The sequence below is a fragment of the Peromyscus maniculatus genome, chromosome 6, assembly GCF_049852395.1.
Source record: "Peromyscus maniculatus bairdii isolate BWxNUB_F1_BW_parent chromosome 6, HU_Pman_BW_mat_3.1, whole genome shotgun sequence".
NCBI classification, from domain to species: Eukaryota; Metazoa; Chordata; class Mammalia; order Rodentia; family Cricetidae; genus Peromyscus; species Peromyscus maniculatus.
Genome location: NC_134857.1, coordinates 121195223 through 121209735, shown reverse-complemented (window position 1 = coordinate 121209735; position 14513 = coordinate 121195223). Strand labels below are relative to the sequence as shown.

Sequence of the window (14513 nt, the reverse complement as noted above, 5' to 3'; positions counted from 1 at the left end):
GCTTCTGTAAGGCAAAGGACACAGTAGATAAGACAAAATGAGAGCCTACAGAATGGGAAAAGATCTTCACCAATCCCACATCTGACAAAGGGCTGATCTCCAAAATACATAAAGAACTCAAGAAACTAGACATCAAAATATCAATCCAATTAAAAAATGGGCTACATCATTGTATCTCTCTTATTGTTTCCCACTCCGTCCCTGTTCCAGCTTGACCATCCCATTCCTTTATGTTCTCATCCCACATCCCCTATCCTCCATTGCCCACCCCTCACCCCCCAGTTTACTCATGGAGATTTTATCTATTTCTCCTTCCCAGGGCGATCCATGTGTCCCTCTTTGGGTCTTTCTTGTTAGCTAGCTTCTCTGGAGAGAGATACCATGATGGAGGGAGATATCACAGGGATAGAGAGAAACCTGTTGCTAGGGAAGTTGCCAGGAATCCCCAAGGATGACCCCAGATTGCATTACTAGAAATAGTGGAGAGGGTGCCTGAACTGAACTGGCTTGCCCCAGTGATCAGATCAGTGAACACTCTGTCATCACAGAGCTTTTCTCCAATGACTGATGTAGGCAGATGCAGAGATCCATAGCCAAACATGAGGCAGAGCTCCAGGAGTCCAGTTGGAGAGAGAGAAGAGGGATTCTATGAGCAAGTGAATCAGGATCATGATGGGGAAACCTGTAGAGATGACCAAACCAAACTAGTGGAAACTTATGAAAGTTGGATCAATGGCTGTAGAGCCTGCATGGGACTGAACTAGGCCCTCTGCATGGCAAGAAAATTGTGTAGCTTGATCTGCTTGGGGGCCCCCTGGTGGTAGAGTCAGAATCCATCCCTGGTGCACGAGGAGGCTTTTTGGAGCCCACTACCTATGATAGGTCTACCTCCTGCAGCCTTGAGGTAGGGGGAAGGGCTTGGATTTGCCTCTACTGGATATGCCTCCCCATGGGAGGCCTTGCCTTCTTGCAAGGAGGGGGAGTAGGAGGTGGGTTGGGGGGCAGCTGGTGGGGGAGGAGGGAAGAGGAGGATCTTTGATTGGTGTGTAAAATGAATGAAAAAAATCTTAATAAAATATGGGCTACAGATCTAAACAGAGAATTCTCAACAGAAAAATCTCAAATGGCCTAAAGACATTTAAGGAACTGCTCAACAACCTTAGTCACCAGGGAAATGCAAATCAAAATGACTGTGAGATACCATCTTGCACCTGTCAGAATGGCCGAGATCAAAAACACTGATGACAGCTTATATTGGAGAGGATGTGGAGTAAAGGGAACACTTATCTACTGTTGGTGTGAGTGCAAACTAGTACAACCACTTTGGAAATCAGTATGACAGTTTCTCAGAAAATTGGGAATCAATCTACCTCAAGACCCAAATAATACCACTCTTGGGCATATATCCAAGGAAATGTTCAATCATACCACAAATGACACTTGCTTAGCTATGTTCATAGTAGCATTATTTGTAATAGCCAGAACCTGGAAACAATCTAGATGCTCTTCAACTGAAGAATGGATAAGGAAAATGTGGTACCTATACACAACAGAGTACTACACAGCAGTAAAAAACAATGACATGATGGAATTTGCAGGCAAATGGATGGAACTAGAAAATATCATCCTGTGTGAGGTAACCCAGATTCAGAATCACAAACATGGTGTTTACTTACTCCTAAGTAGATACTAGAAGTAAAGCAAAAGATAACCAGCCTACAACCCACAGCTTCAGAGACACTAGGTAACAAGGAGGACCTTAAGAGGGATACATGGAATACCCTGAAAAGGAGAAATAGAAGAGATCTCTTGAGTAAACTGGGTGTTAGGGGGAGCAATGGAGGGTAGGGGATGGGGGATAGGAGCATGGGGGAATGGGATGGTTGAGCTGGAACAGGGGAGGAGTCAGAGAGCAATGAGGGATATATCTTGATAGAGGGAGACATCATGGGGATAGGGAGAAACCTGATGTGAGGGAGGTTCTCAGGAATCCACAGGTGGAGGGACTGGGACTACTAGCAGTGGTGGAGGGGGTGCCTGAGCTGGCCTACCCTGGTGATCAGATTGGTGAATGCCCTGTCATCCTAGAGCCTTCATCCAGTACCTGATGGAAACAGATGTAGGGCAGATTTCATAAGTCTTTCCTTTATACTTGCCATGTCAACCCTAGAGTGGTGCTTTTGCTTATATTACTAAATAACTTGGATACAACTTCATCTCCCTCTACAGTCTTACAAAATATAGACTGTGAATGCCAATGAAATTACAATGGGAATAACATTAATTTCCCACTAACTAGAAGTCTTTGAAGTTTAGATACACAGAAAGATATAAACAGAGATTGTAGCAAACTGGAATGTCATGGTGGCTTGTGTATATTCACAATCATTTCACTCAGTTACCAAGGCTGAATTTTGTGATTTTTTTTCTTAGCAAAACTTTTTGTAACAATGAAGCCAAATTATTTTGAGAATTTTAAATGCCTCTTACCAGAAATTTATTTATTTTGATAGATTAGAGATAAATAAATATATAACATAACTACATTTTTACCAATAGGGCTATGCAATTTTTTGTTGTATAAAGGAAGAAAAGATGCCTTAAATTCTTTGCAGAGAACCTTCTCATTTTGTGAAAGGTATTCAGTCCCTCAATGGTCACTAGCACCTGTACCCTTTTAACACAAAACTTGCTGACCCTTCGATTGATTAAGGTAGTGTCTAATCATATATGCCAATATAAGAAGCCAAGCACCTTATACATTTCTATTCTCCTCCCCTGTGAAAGACAGATGTGTTGTGTCTAATTATTCACTGATTGGTATCGGGAGAAACATTAACATAATTGGCACATTTGTCCTAATTAACCAAGGAAACTGCCACATGCCATCCAAGATGAAAAAGTGACTCCAGCAACCATTATGTAGGAAAATTCACATCTATCAGAGAGGTTATATTGTTAATAGCAAATTGGGGACCACTGTGCTAGAACACTGCACTAGAAAATGACACAACAGAATTCTGAAGTGTGTGCACACCTATGAGAGTGGGGATTTGGCAGAGACTAGCATATAGGTACATTAATCAAACAAATGGGAAAAGCAATTATTGGGCAATTATCAAATGCACACTCAGCCAAGCTAAGCTTCTCAAAGGTACATTTGCTAGCTTCTGGGAGTCTGCTGATTCCCAGTTTCACTGATTGGTTTACAAGTGACAAGTCTGAAGTATTATTGTTATTATTATTATATCATTTGATTGCTTTTACCTAAAAATACAGTAGATTTTAGGAAATATGAGCAGTTTTTATGAGCTTTAGTAATCACATTGTAAACAGAAGCCGTTAGGTCACTGTTTAAGGGCTGGCCCTACTGTCACTTTTTCCAGATATTTCTCAAGGGAACGATTCAGTTTGAGCTGTACTTGCAGACCCGTTAAAATACAGATGCTGATGAAGTGGTTGTGTTGGGGGTGGGAGTGCCTACAATTTTACCTAAGAAGCTCTCAGATTGTGTCCACATAGATGAGCTATGCACCACATCCTGAAACAAGACTTTGATGACTCTAAAAGACATCTATAGGGAATTAGCATTTGGCTCAACCTATGCACAGATTTGAAGTTGCAGGATTCTTTTCTTTCTTTCTTTTTTGCTTGCTCCATTGGCAATAGATATCTTACTGTCCCTTTTGAATGCCTCAAATAACCAAGAAAGCATTCCAACAATGGTAGGCTACATTGGCCATGCAGCTATTTGCTTCTCAAATTTGCAGTAAAATAAACATTCATCTGCTTCTTCTTTGACAGCCATTATTCAAGATTCTTTACACCCTTTAGTAGGGCTGTGAAAATAAAGGTATTTTATGTGCTCTAAGAAGTGTTAGTCTTCATGCAAGTTGAAATTCTATCTTTAGGCAATTGTAAAAATAAAATGGGCAAAGAACTGAGAAATTCAAATGGAAACGACAGTGACATTTTGCTCAGTTGTTGTAACTTCTGCAGAATGAAGGGTTTTGCCAAGAAAGGGAATTTGTTTTCCTCCCTTAATTGCACATATGTCTGGCTCATTGCTTTTGAGAGCTGAATGTACACAGACCATATTGTGGAGGCGAACTAGTCTTCAATTCTGTAAACTTCTAAAACTGAAGTTAGACCATGAAGAGATAAAAGCAAATGGACAAAGAACTTAAAGTAATAAAGTCTAATTGAGAAATAAAATTAAAAACCAGAAAAAGTCCCAAAGTTGAATGACTATATATGATACCACCACACGAGAGAACAAATAAGCCTAAATTTTGTTTAAAAAGCTAAATTTTCGACAATCAAACGGCTATAAATAGACAAGCCCATTGATCAATTACTAGTTTATTACTACTTTTTCTAAGAACTTGACTTCCAGATAAGTAATTCACAGCCTTTCCATTTACCAATGGAAAGTATTCAAGACTGCCCTGTCTGACCATCATCAGGAAGTGCTAACCTTCTGTTCTCTAGAGATGTCTTTTCCCATCCACACTGACTGAGGTAAGTACAGACTTCAGGCATATGGACAGTCTTTGAAATCCCAAAGCAAGAGAGTGATCAAAAATACAAGATGATGTAGCAGGAATCTTAAAAGTTCTTATTAATAAAATCAAACCCGAGGCCAGTTATTGGGGTCAATGCTGGTAGATCAGAGAGACAGAACAAGCCACAGCTAACCCCACCTGGTCAACTTCTCAGCTGGTCTTGTTTCCTCAGACTGGAGGCCTCTGAGTCTTCATCTGGAATGGGTCTCAGCTGAATTACTGCTCAAAAGCCTGAATGCTTAACCAGCCAAAATCTTCTAGTTTCTGGTCCTCACGCCTTATATATCTTTCTGCTTTGTACCACCACTCCCTGGGATTAAAGGCTGGTTTTTTGGGATTAAAGGCGTGTGTCACCATGCTTGGCTATTTCCAATGTGGCCTTGAACTCACAGAGATCCAGAGGGATTTCTATCTTTGGAATGTTAGGATTAAAGGTGTGAGTGCCACCATTTTCTAGCCTTTGTATCTAGTGGCTGTCTGTTCTCTGACCCCAGATAAATTTATTAGAGTACACAATATTTTGGGGAATACAATACCACCACAAGATGACTTTTCACTTTCAATAAATAAATGTCTTGAAAATAAAGGTCCCTCTGCTCTGTTATCATGAGTCCCTTCGGGGCTGGCTCATTGCTGAAGCACCGATGGTGATGGTAATAGATGTAAAAAGAGACTCCATCGACCACTTGTTGCTTGTCATCCATCTACAAGGAGCTCATGCTAGTAGGTCTGCTGAAGGTGGACACAGAAGATTTCACTTTCTCAAGACAGAACAAATCATTTACACAATTTCTTCATTTTGGAAAATCATATTTAAATGGCATATTCAGAAAAATATGTATGTCTTGTGTTTTCCCACTTTTCCTCTTACTTTCTACTTTTAGCTTAGGATAGGCAACTATTTTCTTTTGTTTGGGCATTGATGAGAGCCAAGCAAGGGCCCTAAGTAGTATTCTTGACCCTATTGTTATACTCTGATAATCTCTTTTCTAGGATATAGTAAGAGTGATCTTTGAAAGCCACATATCACGGTGGGAAAATTCCTAGTTTAAAATCTCTGATGGCTTTTCACACATTTAAAGACGCTCCTGAGTGGCTTGTCATGTCCATAGTCCCTGAACTCTTCTTTCCCTGACACTGAATGTCTTCCTGTCATTGGCTCTCAGAGGAGAGCTTCCTTCTTTTGAAAACATCAGCTCCTGAGGGGATTTGTGCCACTACCTCTGCTGCCTGGAGCTTTCTGACCCAGTTCTTTTCAAGACTGGCTCCTTCATGTTGCCCAGATCTTAGTGCAAATTTGTCTCTTCAGAGAGACTTTCCTTGAATCCTCTCAACCCCCAAAGAGCACCTCATATGACTTTGTGTTTTGTTTTCCTCTCTCATGTAACTGACCTTGACTGATTCCTTTTAACTGCGGGTACCTGAAAATGACTTCTTTCTGCCTTTTTTTGTTTTCCCTCTTCAGAGCAATCATATGAATACTGGGTGCACAGTGAAACTATAAGAAATGTTTCTTGAATAAATGGATTGATGATAAAACACAGAGTATGCATTTGGCATCTATAACCTTTAAGGAATCAGTAGGCATGTTGGGAAATTGAACCTGGAATCTGTAGCTGGTAAGACAATGTCTTTTATAGCTTACATTTGTTATGTAAATTGATGTCTTGAATGTTAATTTTGTCATTAACTTAAATTTACATAGATACATGGCTTTGTGTTGAGCTCAGTCTATGCTCAGCCTAATATATGTCTATATTAGAGACAGATTAGGAGAAAAGTACCATAAAGGTGTAACAGTAGAAAATATTCAAGGAACAATGCAAAGCTTAAAATGACCAGTGTGAAAACACAAGATTTTGAAATCTTTTTTCTAATTCTCCAAGCTGTTATACACAAAAGAGGAAAAAATTCCAACAGGTATAGGCAGTGAAGCAAGGTTCCTTCTCAAGTGAGGACCAAGCTCTTTATTTCTCTCTGAGCCTCTCTTCCCTGCAAAGAACATGATGCCCAGCTTGGTAGACAATGCTCCTGGCAGGGAATTCATCTCCACCAATTCTGAGGGGTGGCATGGCTCGTGAGGTACTGTCCAATGGCTGGATTAATAAGCAATTCGACGGCAGGCAACCTGATGGTGCACATTTGGGAGCCCCTCTAGCTGCCAGTAGTTTTTGGTCTTGTCAGTATCTACTTAAAAAAACCTGTTTCCTATTTATCATGACTAAACTCAGCAAAATAATCTATTCTTTCACACTTCACCCCATATTTTCCCACTCACTAATTAGAGATGCAAATGTTGATAAATAAGAAGGCAATTTTAAAGTACAACTGGGTCAATAAGTTGAACACTGTGCCCTGTTCCTCCAATTAAAGTCCTATGAGAAATAGCTCAATTATAATTAGGGAAGCAATTATCCCCTTGTTAAAGGTGAAACAAATCACAGGTTTTAGTGAAAATTTTTGTTTTGTTCTTTCTATCATGCCAAAAACCCTGTATCCATTGATGGTTTGATCCAGTGATCCCCGAAAGGAGTAATCTGATGAGATAAAGTGTCTCAGGCTTCCTGTGTGATAGTAACATTTTCTAGGCATGGGCTTAAATGAGCAGAGAGGGATTAATTTCATAGAGAGTTGCTAATATGCCTTGGGAACAGCCCAGCACCCACTCTATAGCATATTAATTTTTTTGCTCCTTCAGGGAGAAAGTAGAGAGACTTGTCTTATCATTGAAATGGAGTCAAATGCCATCAGAAAAGGAAAGAGTCATTTCTGGATTGATCCTAGAAAATGGGTTATGAAATATCATGCAATATTACCCAACAGTATTCCCGGGATTAGTTTTTCTTTCTTTCCAATTATCTAATTTTTTATTTTAGTGAGACTATTATGAGTATCTCCTGCGATCTTTGGGCAGAAGATTCTTCCAAATATCCTTTTATTCCTAGTCCTGCTCTGAGCATTTAGACTAAAGAACCCTTATCATCTCACAAAGGGTTCTCTAAATGAGATCATATCTTATTTTTTAAAATTTATTTATTTATTATGTATATACAGTGTTCTGTCTGCATGTATCCCTGCAGGCCAGAAGAGGGCACCAGATCTCCCTATGGATAGTTGTGAGTCACAACGTGGTTGCTGGGAATTGAACTCATGACCTCTGGAAGAACAGCCAGAACATTCTTATCCTTTGAGCCATCACTCCAGCCTCTATAAATGGGATTGTATCTTAATAGGAGACAGACATCATTCTTCCAGTAATTTCTTTTTCCTAAAGGGTAGCCTCTTCATTGTATCCAACATGCCCTTTTTTAAAAATTAGATTTAATTTACCTTGAGAATCTATTATGACCTGTAATTTGCTGTCATTAGAGATAAAATAAGAATCCAAATTTGTGTTCTTTATCTCCTCACAGTATAGTCAGACAGAAGAGTAAATAGATGAATTTCCACATAGTTATAAAATCATAGAATATAGGAGCTGCCATTTATCCAGCCACACATTTACTCACACCAGGTGTTAATTGCTAAATCAGCTCTGAATATGTTGCCAAATAACTGAGTGTCCCTCATTCCTTTATTCTGACTGGCTCCTTGGCATCCCTCGACTATGAATTAGCCACAGATGACATTGTGTCCAATACAACACAAGGTTCTTAGGACTCTGTGCCTTTGCTTAGGAAGCTGTGTAGTCATTAAATATTTTTAAACCTTCCCTAGTCAAACAGAAGAATATTGAAAGAAAGAATGTAGAAAGGAGGTTAGAGGAAGAAATATTAAGGTCTAGAGTTCTGAAACCCTAGTCTTTTGTTCCTGGGATTTAAACATTTTACTAAACCTACTAGTCCTAAAAGGCATTCAAAGTCACTGTCCCCCTGAGGGGATTAACTATAAATAAGTGTTGGCTGGTCCTTTCTTTACTCGAGACTTACTATTTTTGCCCCTTGGGCTCTGAAAAAAAAAAAAGAGATCTATGAACAGTAACCTCTGCCTCAATTTCTTCCTTGGGATAAAATCCACTGGCTGTTGGACTCTTGGCAGCAGGAGGAGCAGAGGGGTGACAGGAACTAATGACTGGAGTGGAGTGAGGAGAGCAGGACTTCATGACGTTCGCCAGTTCTATGCTTTGAAGTGAAATGTTCCCCATGGGCTCATGTGTTTGAGAGCTTGGTCCCCAGCTAACAGTTCTGTTTTGGAATGTTGTACTTTTTGGAGGTGGATGCTTAATGGAGGAAGTGGGTTACTGGGGGGCGGGGTGGCCATTGGGGTTTGTTATACTGGGGTAGATGGGCATTGGGGTTTGAAATGCCCACCCTACTTCTTGTCCCTTTTTTTCTGACTGTAGCTGCAATGTGAGCAAATGTCTCCTGCTTCTGTTGAAACGCCTTCCCCATTGTTTTTGACTGTATCCCCTCAAACTATGAACTTAAAACAAACCCCCTTCCCTAAAGTTGCTGCTTGTCAGGCATTTGGTCCAATAATAACAGAGTAATATAGCAGGTGATTTGATTAGCATTATCAGAAGGCAAAGTTTTGTTTTAAATTTAAAATGCTACATTTATCTGTAGCACTAATGGTCTCCAAGCAAACCAATGGCCACAGAATATAGGAAGTACCTTGGTGACTCTTCACCAGAAGTTCCTCCTCCATGTATCCCAGAATGCTTAGGGTGAGCAAAGTCCAGTGACTATGATATTGAGTTCAGTCTTCTTGGAATTAATAACATAATATAATAATTTAAATAATGGTTGATAGTCTTTTATGGCTTTAGATAGGTTTAAGTAGTTTTCATGCACTAAGTTATTAAATACCACAAATACAGAGTGCATAAATAATATCATCTTCCTTATATGACTGAAAAAGCTGGGTACAAAGGATTTAAATATCTTGCCTAAAGTCAGAGGGTAAAACATGATCACGCTTGGATTTAAACCTGGAATTTATAAGGGAATCAGCTGCTGCTCCTTAGAGGACACTACAGGACACCCAAATGGGAGAAACCCATTGTCATCATGTGAACAATGCCTACGACATTATATGCACAAATGCAGTGTAATCATAACACAGATTCTTTTTTTAAAGATGGCTGGTTTAGATAGCTAAAAGGAAATTACTATTTCCTGATAATCTGCAAGAACTTATCTTCCTTCATGTAGCCAGCCACATGCATGCAAAACAAAGATCAACTGACTTGACAGCCCTGTGTTCACTGTCTGATTTTCTCTCGGAAGCAGTTGCTTTGGACAGCAGCAAAGCACACATCTATCTAGGCTGACCTCCTCACAGCTGATCTAATGATCATAAAACACATGAATTTTACCTGCTGGTTTTATATTAAGATCAACATCTTATTTTATGTCACTTTTGTACTTTCAAAATCCTTAAACAAATAAATGAAAACAAAATACCAAATGCATTTTTATTGAAACTAAAATGATCAAATAATCTTTTATCTCCCAAGCTATCTTTCATCCCTTTATTTTTACAGTTTTCTGTTGCTCTTGAGCAAACAGCAGCTGGAAAGTGTCATGTTAAGGCATCCATGGGCTTTCTGATCTTGGTGATTTTAATGGTGTTAAAAAGAATCTACACAGGAGTTTATTAGCCTGCTTTTAAGCATGTATGTTTGATCTCTCTTCTTGATGAAAAAAATAGAAAGAAAAAGTAATATGTATTAAATATAGTTCTTTGAATGTCAAATGGGTATATGATTTTTGAGCCTGCCAAATGTTAATTAGGCTCTTCCCCACTGATGATACACATAAAATTCATAGCCAATTAGTTTGAAGTCATGAATCTTTACTCCTTGACAAAGTGAACTACTTTGTTGAGCTGGAAAAAAAAGAGTAGGATTTTTCTGTAAGACTTTTCAAGAGCCAGCTCCTGAGGACATTTTAAGTTGCCTTGAGTAGAAGCAAGGCTATGCATGCCCATGCTGCTCACTGGGTGGTTAGAGTAGAAGCCAGATTACAGATGTCCATGCTGCTCTTAGGATGGTTAGAACTTTACAGTGGGTTTTGGAAGAAGTTTGCCTTAGAACTACAAGTAAGGAGACAGATGCTCCACTGCACAACTAAAATGAAATGTTGGACAGAAAAGAGTGTCCATCATTTCAGTCATACTAAATCATAGCCTGTGTTTGGGGGATGCAAGATGTTGATATGGTATTGTGTGATAGTGAGTGATAATCATGTAATTTCTGATATGGTACAGAAGAGTCCTGAGATGCCAATTACAAGGGAAAATAGTTATCATTTTGTTCAGAGTAAAAAGGAAAATACGTGGTTTTGCAATTGAGGAACAGAGATATAAATGTTATGGTAGAAAATGGAGTTATTTTGTATATATTTTCAAATAATTTGTTGCCAGTATTAACTCAGAAGAACCACATGCTTATTTTTGCTGTTGTGGGTCTGACTACCTCAGCTGATTTCTACTTCGTACCAATATTTGAGACTGAAAAGCTATGAGAAATCCAACAGTAAGCGAACTATTTATAATTATCCACCAAAAAGTTTCAATATTATTATTATTTTGATTTCTTGGAGAGCTAGATTTGCAAGAGTTTATTGTAAGAAAAATGAGCTGATCCATGTCCACTAGATCCATATTTACTTCTGAATGACAACTGGCATGTGTCTCTTTCCATATATGCAATACAGAGTAAATCTTCTAAATGACTTTATGAAGCTTGGAGGCTAGCAAGGATCCTTAACAAATAAACAGCCATATTACTTGTCAAATGAAAGTGTGTTTGAATTTGTAGAGCCCTGTAGATAATCATGTTGGACACTATAAGGTAGTCTTCTGTTAACATATAAAAGGAACATTGTTTTAGAGATTGGAGCTATTTGTTAACAAATAAAAGACATAGTATTAGTTTCCTTCAACAGGATGTTGCAATATTATGGTGAGTGTCCCCAGGAGAGCATGCATTCTCCTCTGGGTCATGCAAGGCAATTTCTCAAATACAGCCCCTTTCAAAGAGCAACACATTGGTGCTAATGAAAAGTCATTGCAAAAATAAGATCCATAATACTTCATTAGCCATCCAAAGGCTTCATTTAAGCAGAACCAAAACAATGCATAAAATAATAGAAATACTGCTGGATGAAAGTGATCATGTTTGTGACAGTGGATATGCTTTTTTGATCTCTATGACGACATAATAGACTTAGAAACACCTATGTGCAGTAAAGGCTCACAAGACAGACATGTCTTTCTTATACTAACTTTTTTGTTTTTACATCATCTGGAACAGTAATACAACTGATGGCACATTTAGTCATAGCATCTCTTTCGTTAGGTGCCAGATGAAGTAAAACACTGTTTCTGATTGTTTCGAAAGAGAATGATAAAATTAAACCATGCTGCCGGTGGCTTTGTCCAGTGGGGCATTCTAATTGACTCCCGAGTCATTAATCAGTTCCTAATCAATCTGTTTTGCCAGCAGCAGGCAGTTAGGACTCCATTACCAACCATTCATCATGCCATGCCCTAATTCACTGCACCATTAGCCATGGATTAGGCCTCTGTTAGAAGAACTAAGTGCCAACTGCTAAATGCAATGCATTTTTGTTACCTCAGCTACTGGGATCCCTTCAGGTGGCCGACACTGGAGTAAGACTTCCTGTTCCAGGGATACTTCCTTTCCCAAGGGTTCCTGCTCAAATGTCTTCCGTAGATCTAGAAGGTTCAGGTGATAAAGTACATGTCAAAACTAAATAACAAAAGTATTCTTACAGAAAGTGCTCAAACTTCCCCAGTTTTATATTTGACATCTTTATAGTTTATCTATCTGTTGATATTATATCATAATCTGAGAAGTATTATTCTATGTGCAAAAAATTATGAAAGTTAAAGGCTCTTAACTGTACTAACTTTAAGCATCAATAAAATCCTTTTATAGTTAATTTAATAATTACTGGAATCCATTAGTTGCACTTTATTATTTCTTGAATCTTAAGGATAGAGTTCCTTATGTACATAAATATTTTTCTCTTACAATTGATATTATTAAGGTTGTAGTAACTCCAGGATATTTTTACTCATAAATCAAAAGTGAGCTTTTGTTCAGGTTGGAAAATAGGGCTCTTTGAGCATCCATAAATAAGATATATAACTTCTGAAAATGTCTTAAAAATACAAGAGAAAACAGAATGGCTACTGAGAATAGTCGAGAAAGAATTTAATTTCTAATCATGTAGCCATTTTCAATGAGAAAATTAAGTATTCATTTCTTCTCAAACATGCCAAGTACCTAATTATGTGCTTGTATGGCCAGACCCAATATAGCAAGATGCAGCAGCTTTAGAAAATACACAGAGATGATGAAAATGTCTGAAACCAGCCTCTCCTCTTACAAACATCACAGGTATACTGTAGGAGATAGCTTTAACTAACACATCCTGAATGCAATATAATTATTTTGTTTTAATGATTTGGCTTTAAACGTTAAATAAATTTTATCTACTTTTTTCAAGTAAAATATATTCAGGACATTTTTTAAGAACCTCTAGAATTTTACTTTGTATGTACAGCTCAATACTTTAAAATACAGCAGTATCTTAAGTTTAACCAGTGAGTTTCAATAAAGAATTAATGCTCTGTTCTTTCATCTATATCCTCGACAAATATATTTGAATCTGTAAGTACCATTTTTGCCTACTGAACTACAAGGTGGAAACTCAGACTCTAGACATGTACCCTGGTAAGTTACTTCTAGAAAGTACCATCTAGAAAACGTCACCAAGGGAAAAAGAATCACTTACATGTTTGCTATATTGTTGGATTTCTTGACAGAAGAAACTCTTCCAAGATTCGTGGTTGTAAGAAAATCATGGATGGATGTGAACTGAGATAAGACAAAAGCCTCTCCAAAGGATGAGAAGTACTATCAGAGGGGCATTTGTGATAGGATTATCAAGAAACTGAGTGCATTGTTAAGGTGAATATTTAGAATCCACATGATTATCATTACTTGAATGATATCTCAACTATATTCCTGTTTCACAAATGAGGAATATTTTCATTAAGTTATCCATACTCTCACAGCAAAACAATTGGTACTCTATTGGAATTGTTAGCCTTTGATTTTATATATCTTGCCATCCCACACACTCCTCCTAATCCTTTCTCACCCATTTATGCTCCCACAGGAATATAAAAATATTCTCTTTGTTACAATAACTGATGTTTGTTTTTTGATCTGCACAGAGGTGAAGGTTTTGGTAAACATGGCTGCCAATGAAAAAAATAGTAGCTAATAACTTTCATAGGATGAAACACTATCTGTATGGTGTGTCTTATTTGCATAAAATGACTCTGAGAACATTCCATCTATCCTGAAATAAAGCAGAGGCAAAAATGACTGGAATTTGTCCTTAAATTAATAACATACTGACTTGATTTCACTTAAATTTATCAGCATGTATAAATGGGCTAACTAAGAAGAAAAAACACATATATTCAAACAGTTAAAGAAATTTCACTTTATATTTAAAATTACATGCCTATGGTAGAGATTTTGTGAGATGTTTAAGGTGAAAATGTGTCAGATACAGAAATAAGATTTAGAAGATAAGCTGAGGTTTGTTAATAAGAATCCTTTTTGCCCAGTAAGCAATGGCCAAGGCTCCAAGGCCAAAGGCTTGAATCACCTGCCATATTACTCTTAGGATGACAGATGGATTACAGCAGTAGTGAGGAGTCAGAGTTAGGGACCAGCTTGTGTAGACTGGTGGATAAGAGGGCCATAGACTCAGTAGATAATTGACAACAGGAGAGGAGAGAGATTCTTCAATGTATGTAGATTATAGCTTCAGAAGATTTGGGTATTTAGGGAGTGTCAGCAGGTGAGATCGTTGCTATATTTGATGTTATTGCATTATATCAAAATCCAAAGTATTGAGTGGGGCAGCAAAGTAGGGAAGAAGACAACCCTCCCTTGTT

At 38.1% G+C, this 14513-nt stretch overlaps 1 protein-coding gene across 4 annotated transcripts in view; it reads right to left on the bottom strand.

Moving 5' to 3' along the window:
* Positions 1-14513, bottom strand: part of Unc5c (unc-5 netrin receptor C) — a 359603-nt gene that overhangs the window by 85501 nt on the left and 259589 nt on the right. For all 4 annotated transcript variants that reach the window (XM_006986136.4, XM_006986137.4, XM_076575063.1 and 1 more), the window contains exon 4: positions 12145-12248. In XM_006986136.4, the coding sequence (XP_006986198.1) occupies positions 12145-12248 (104 nt within the window). The remainder of the gene's footprint in view (positions 1-12144; positions 12249-14513) is intronic.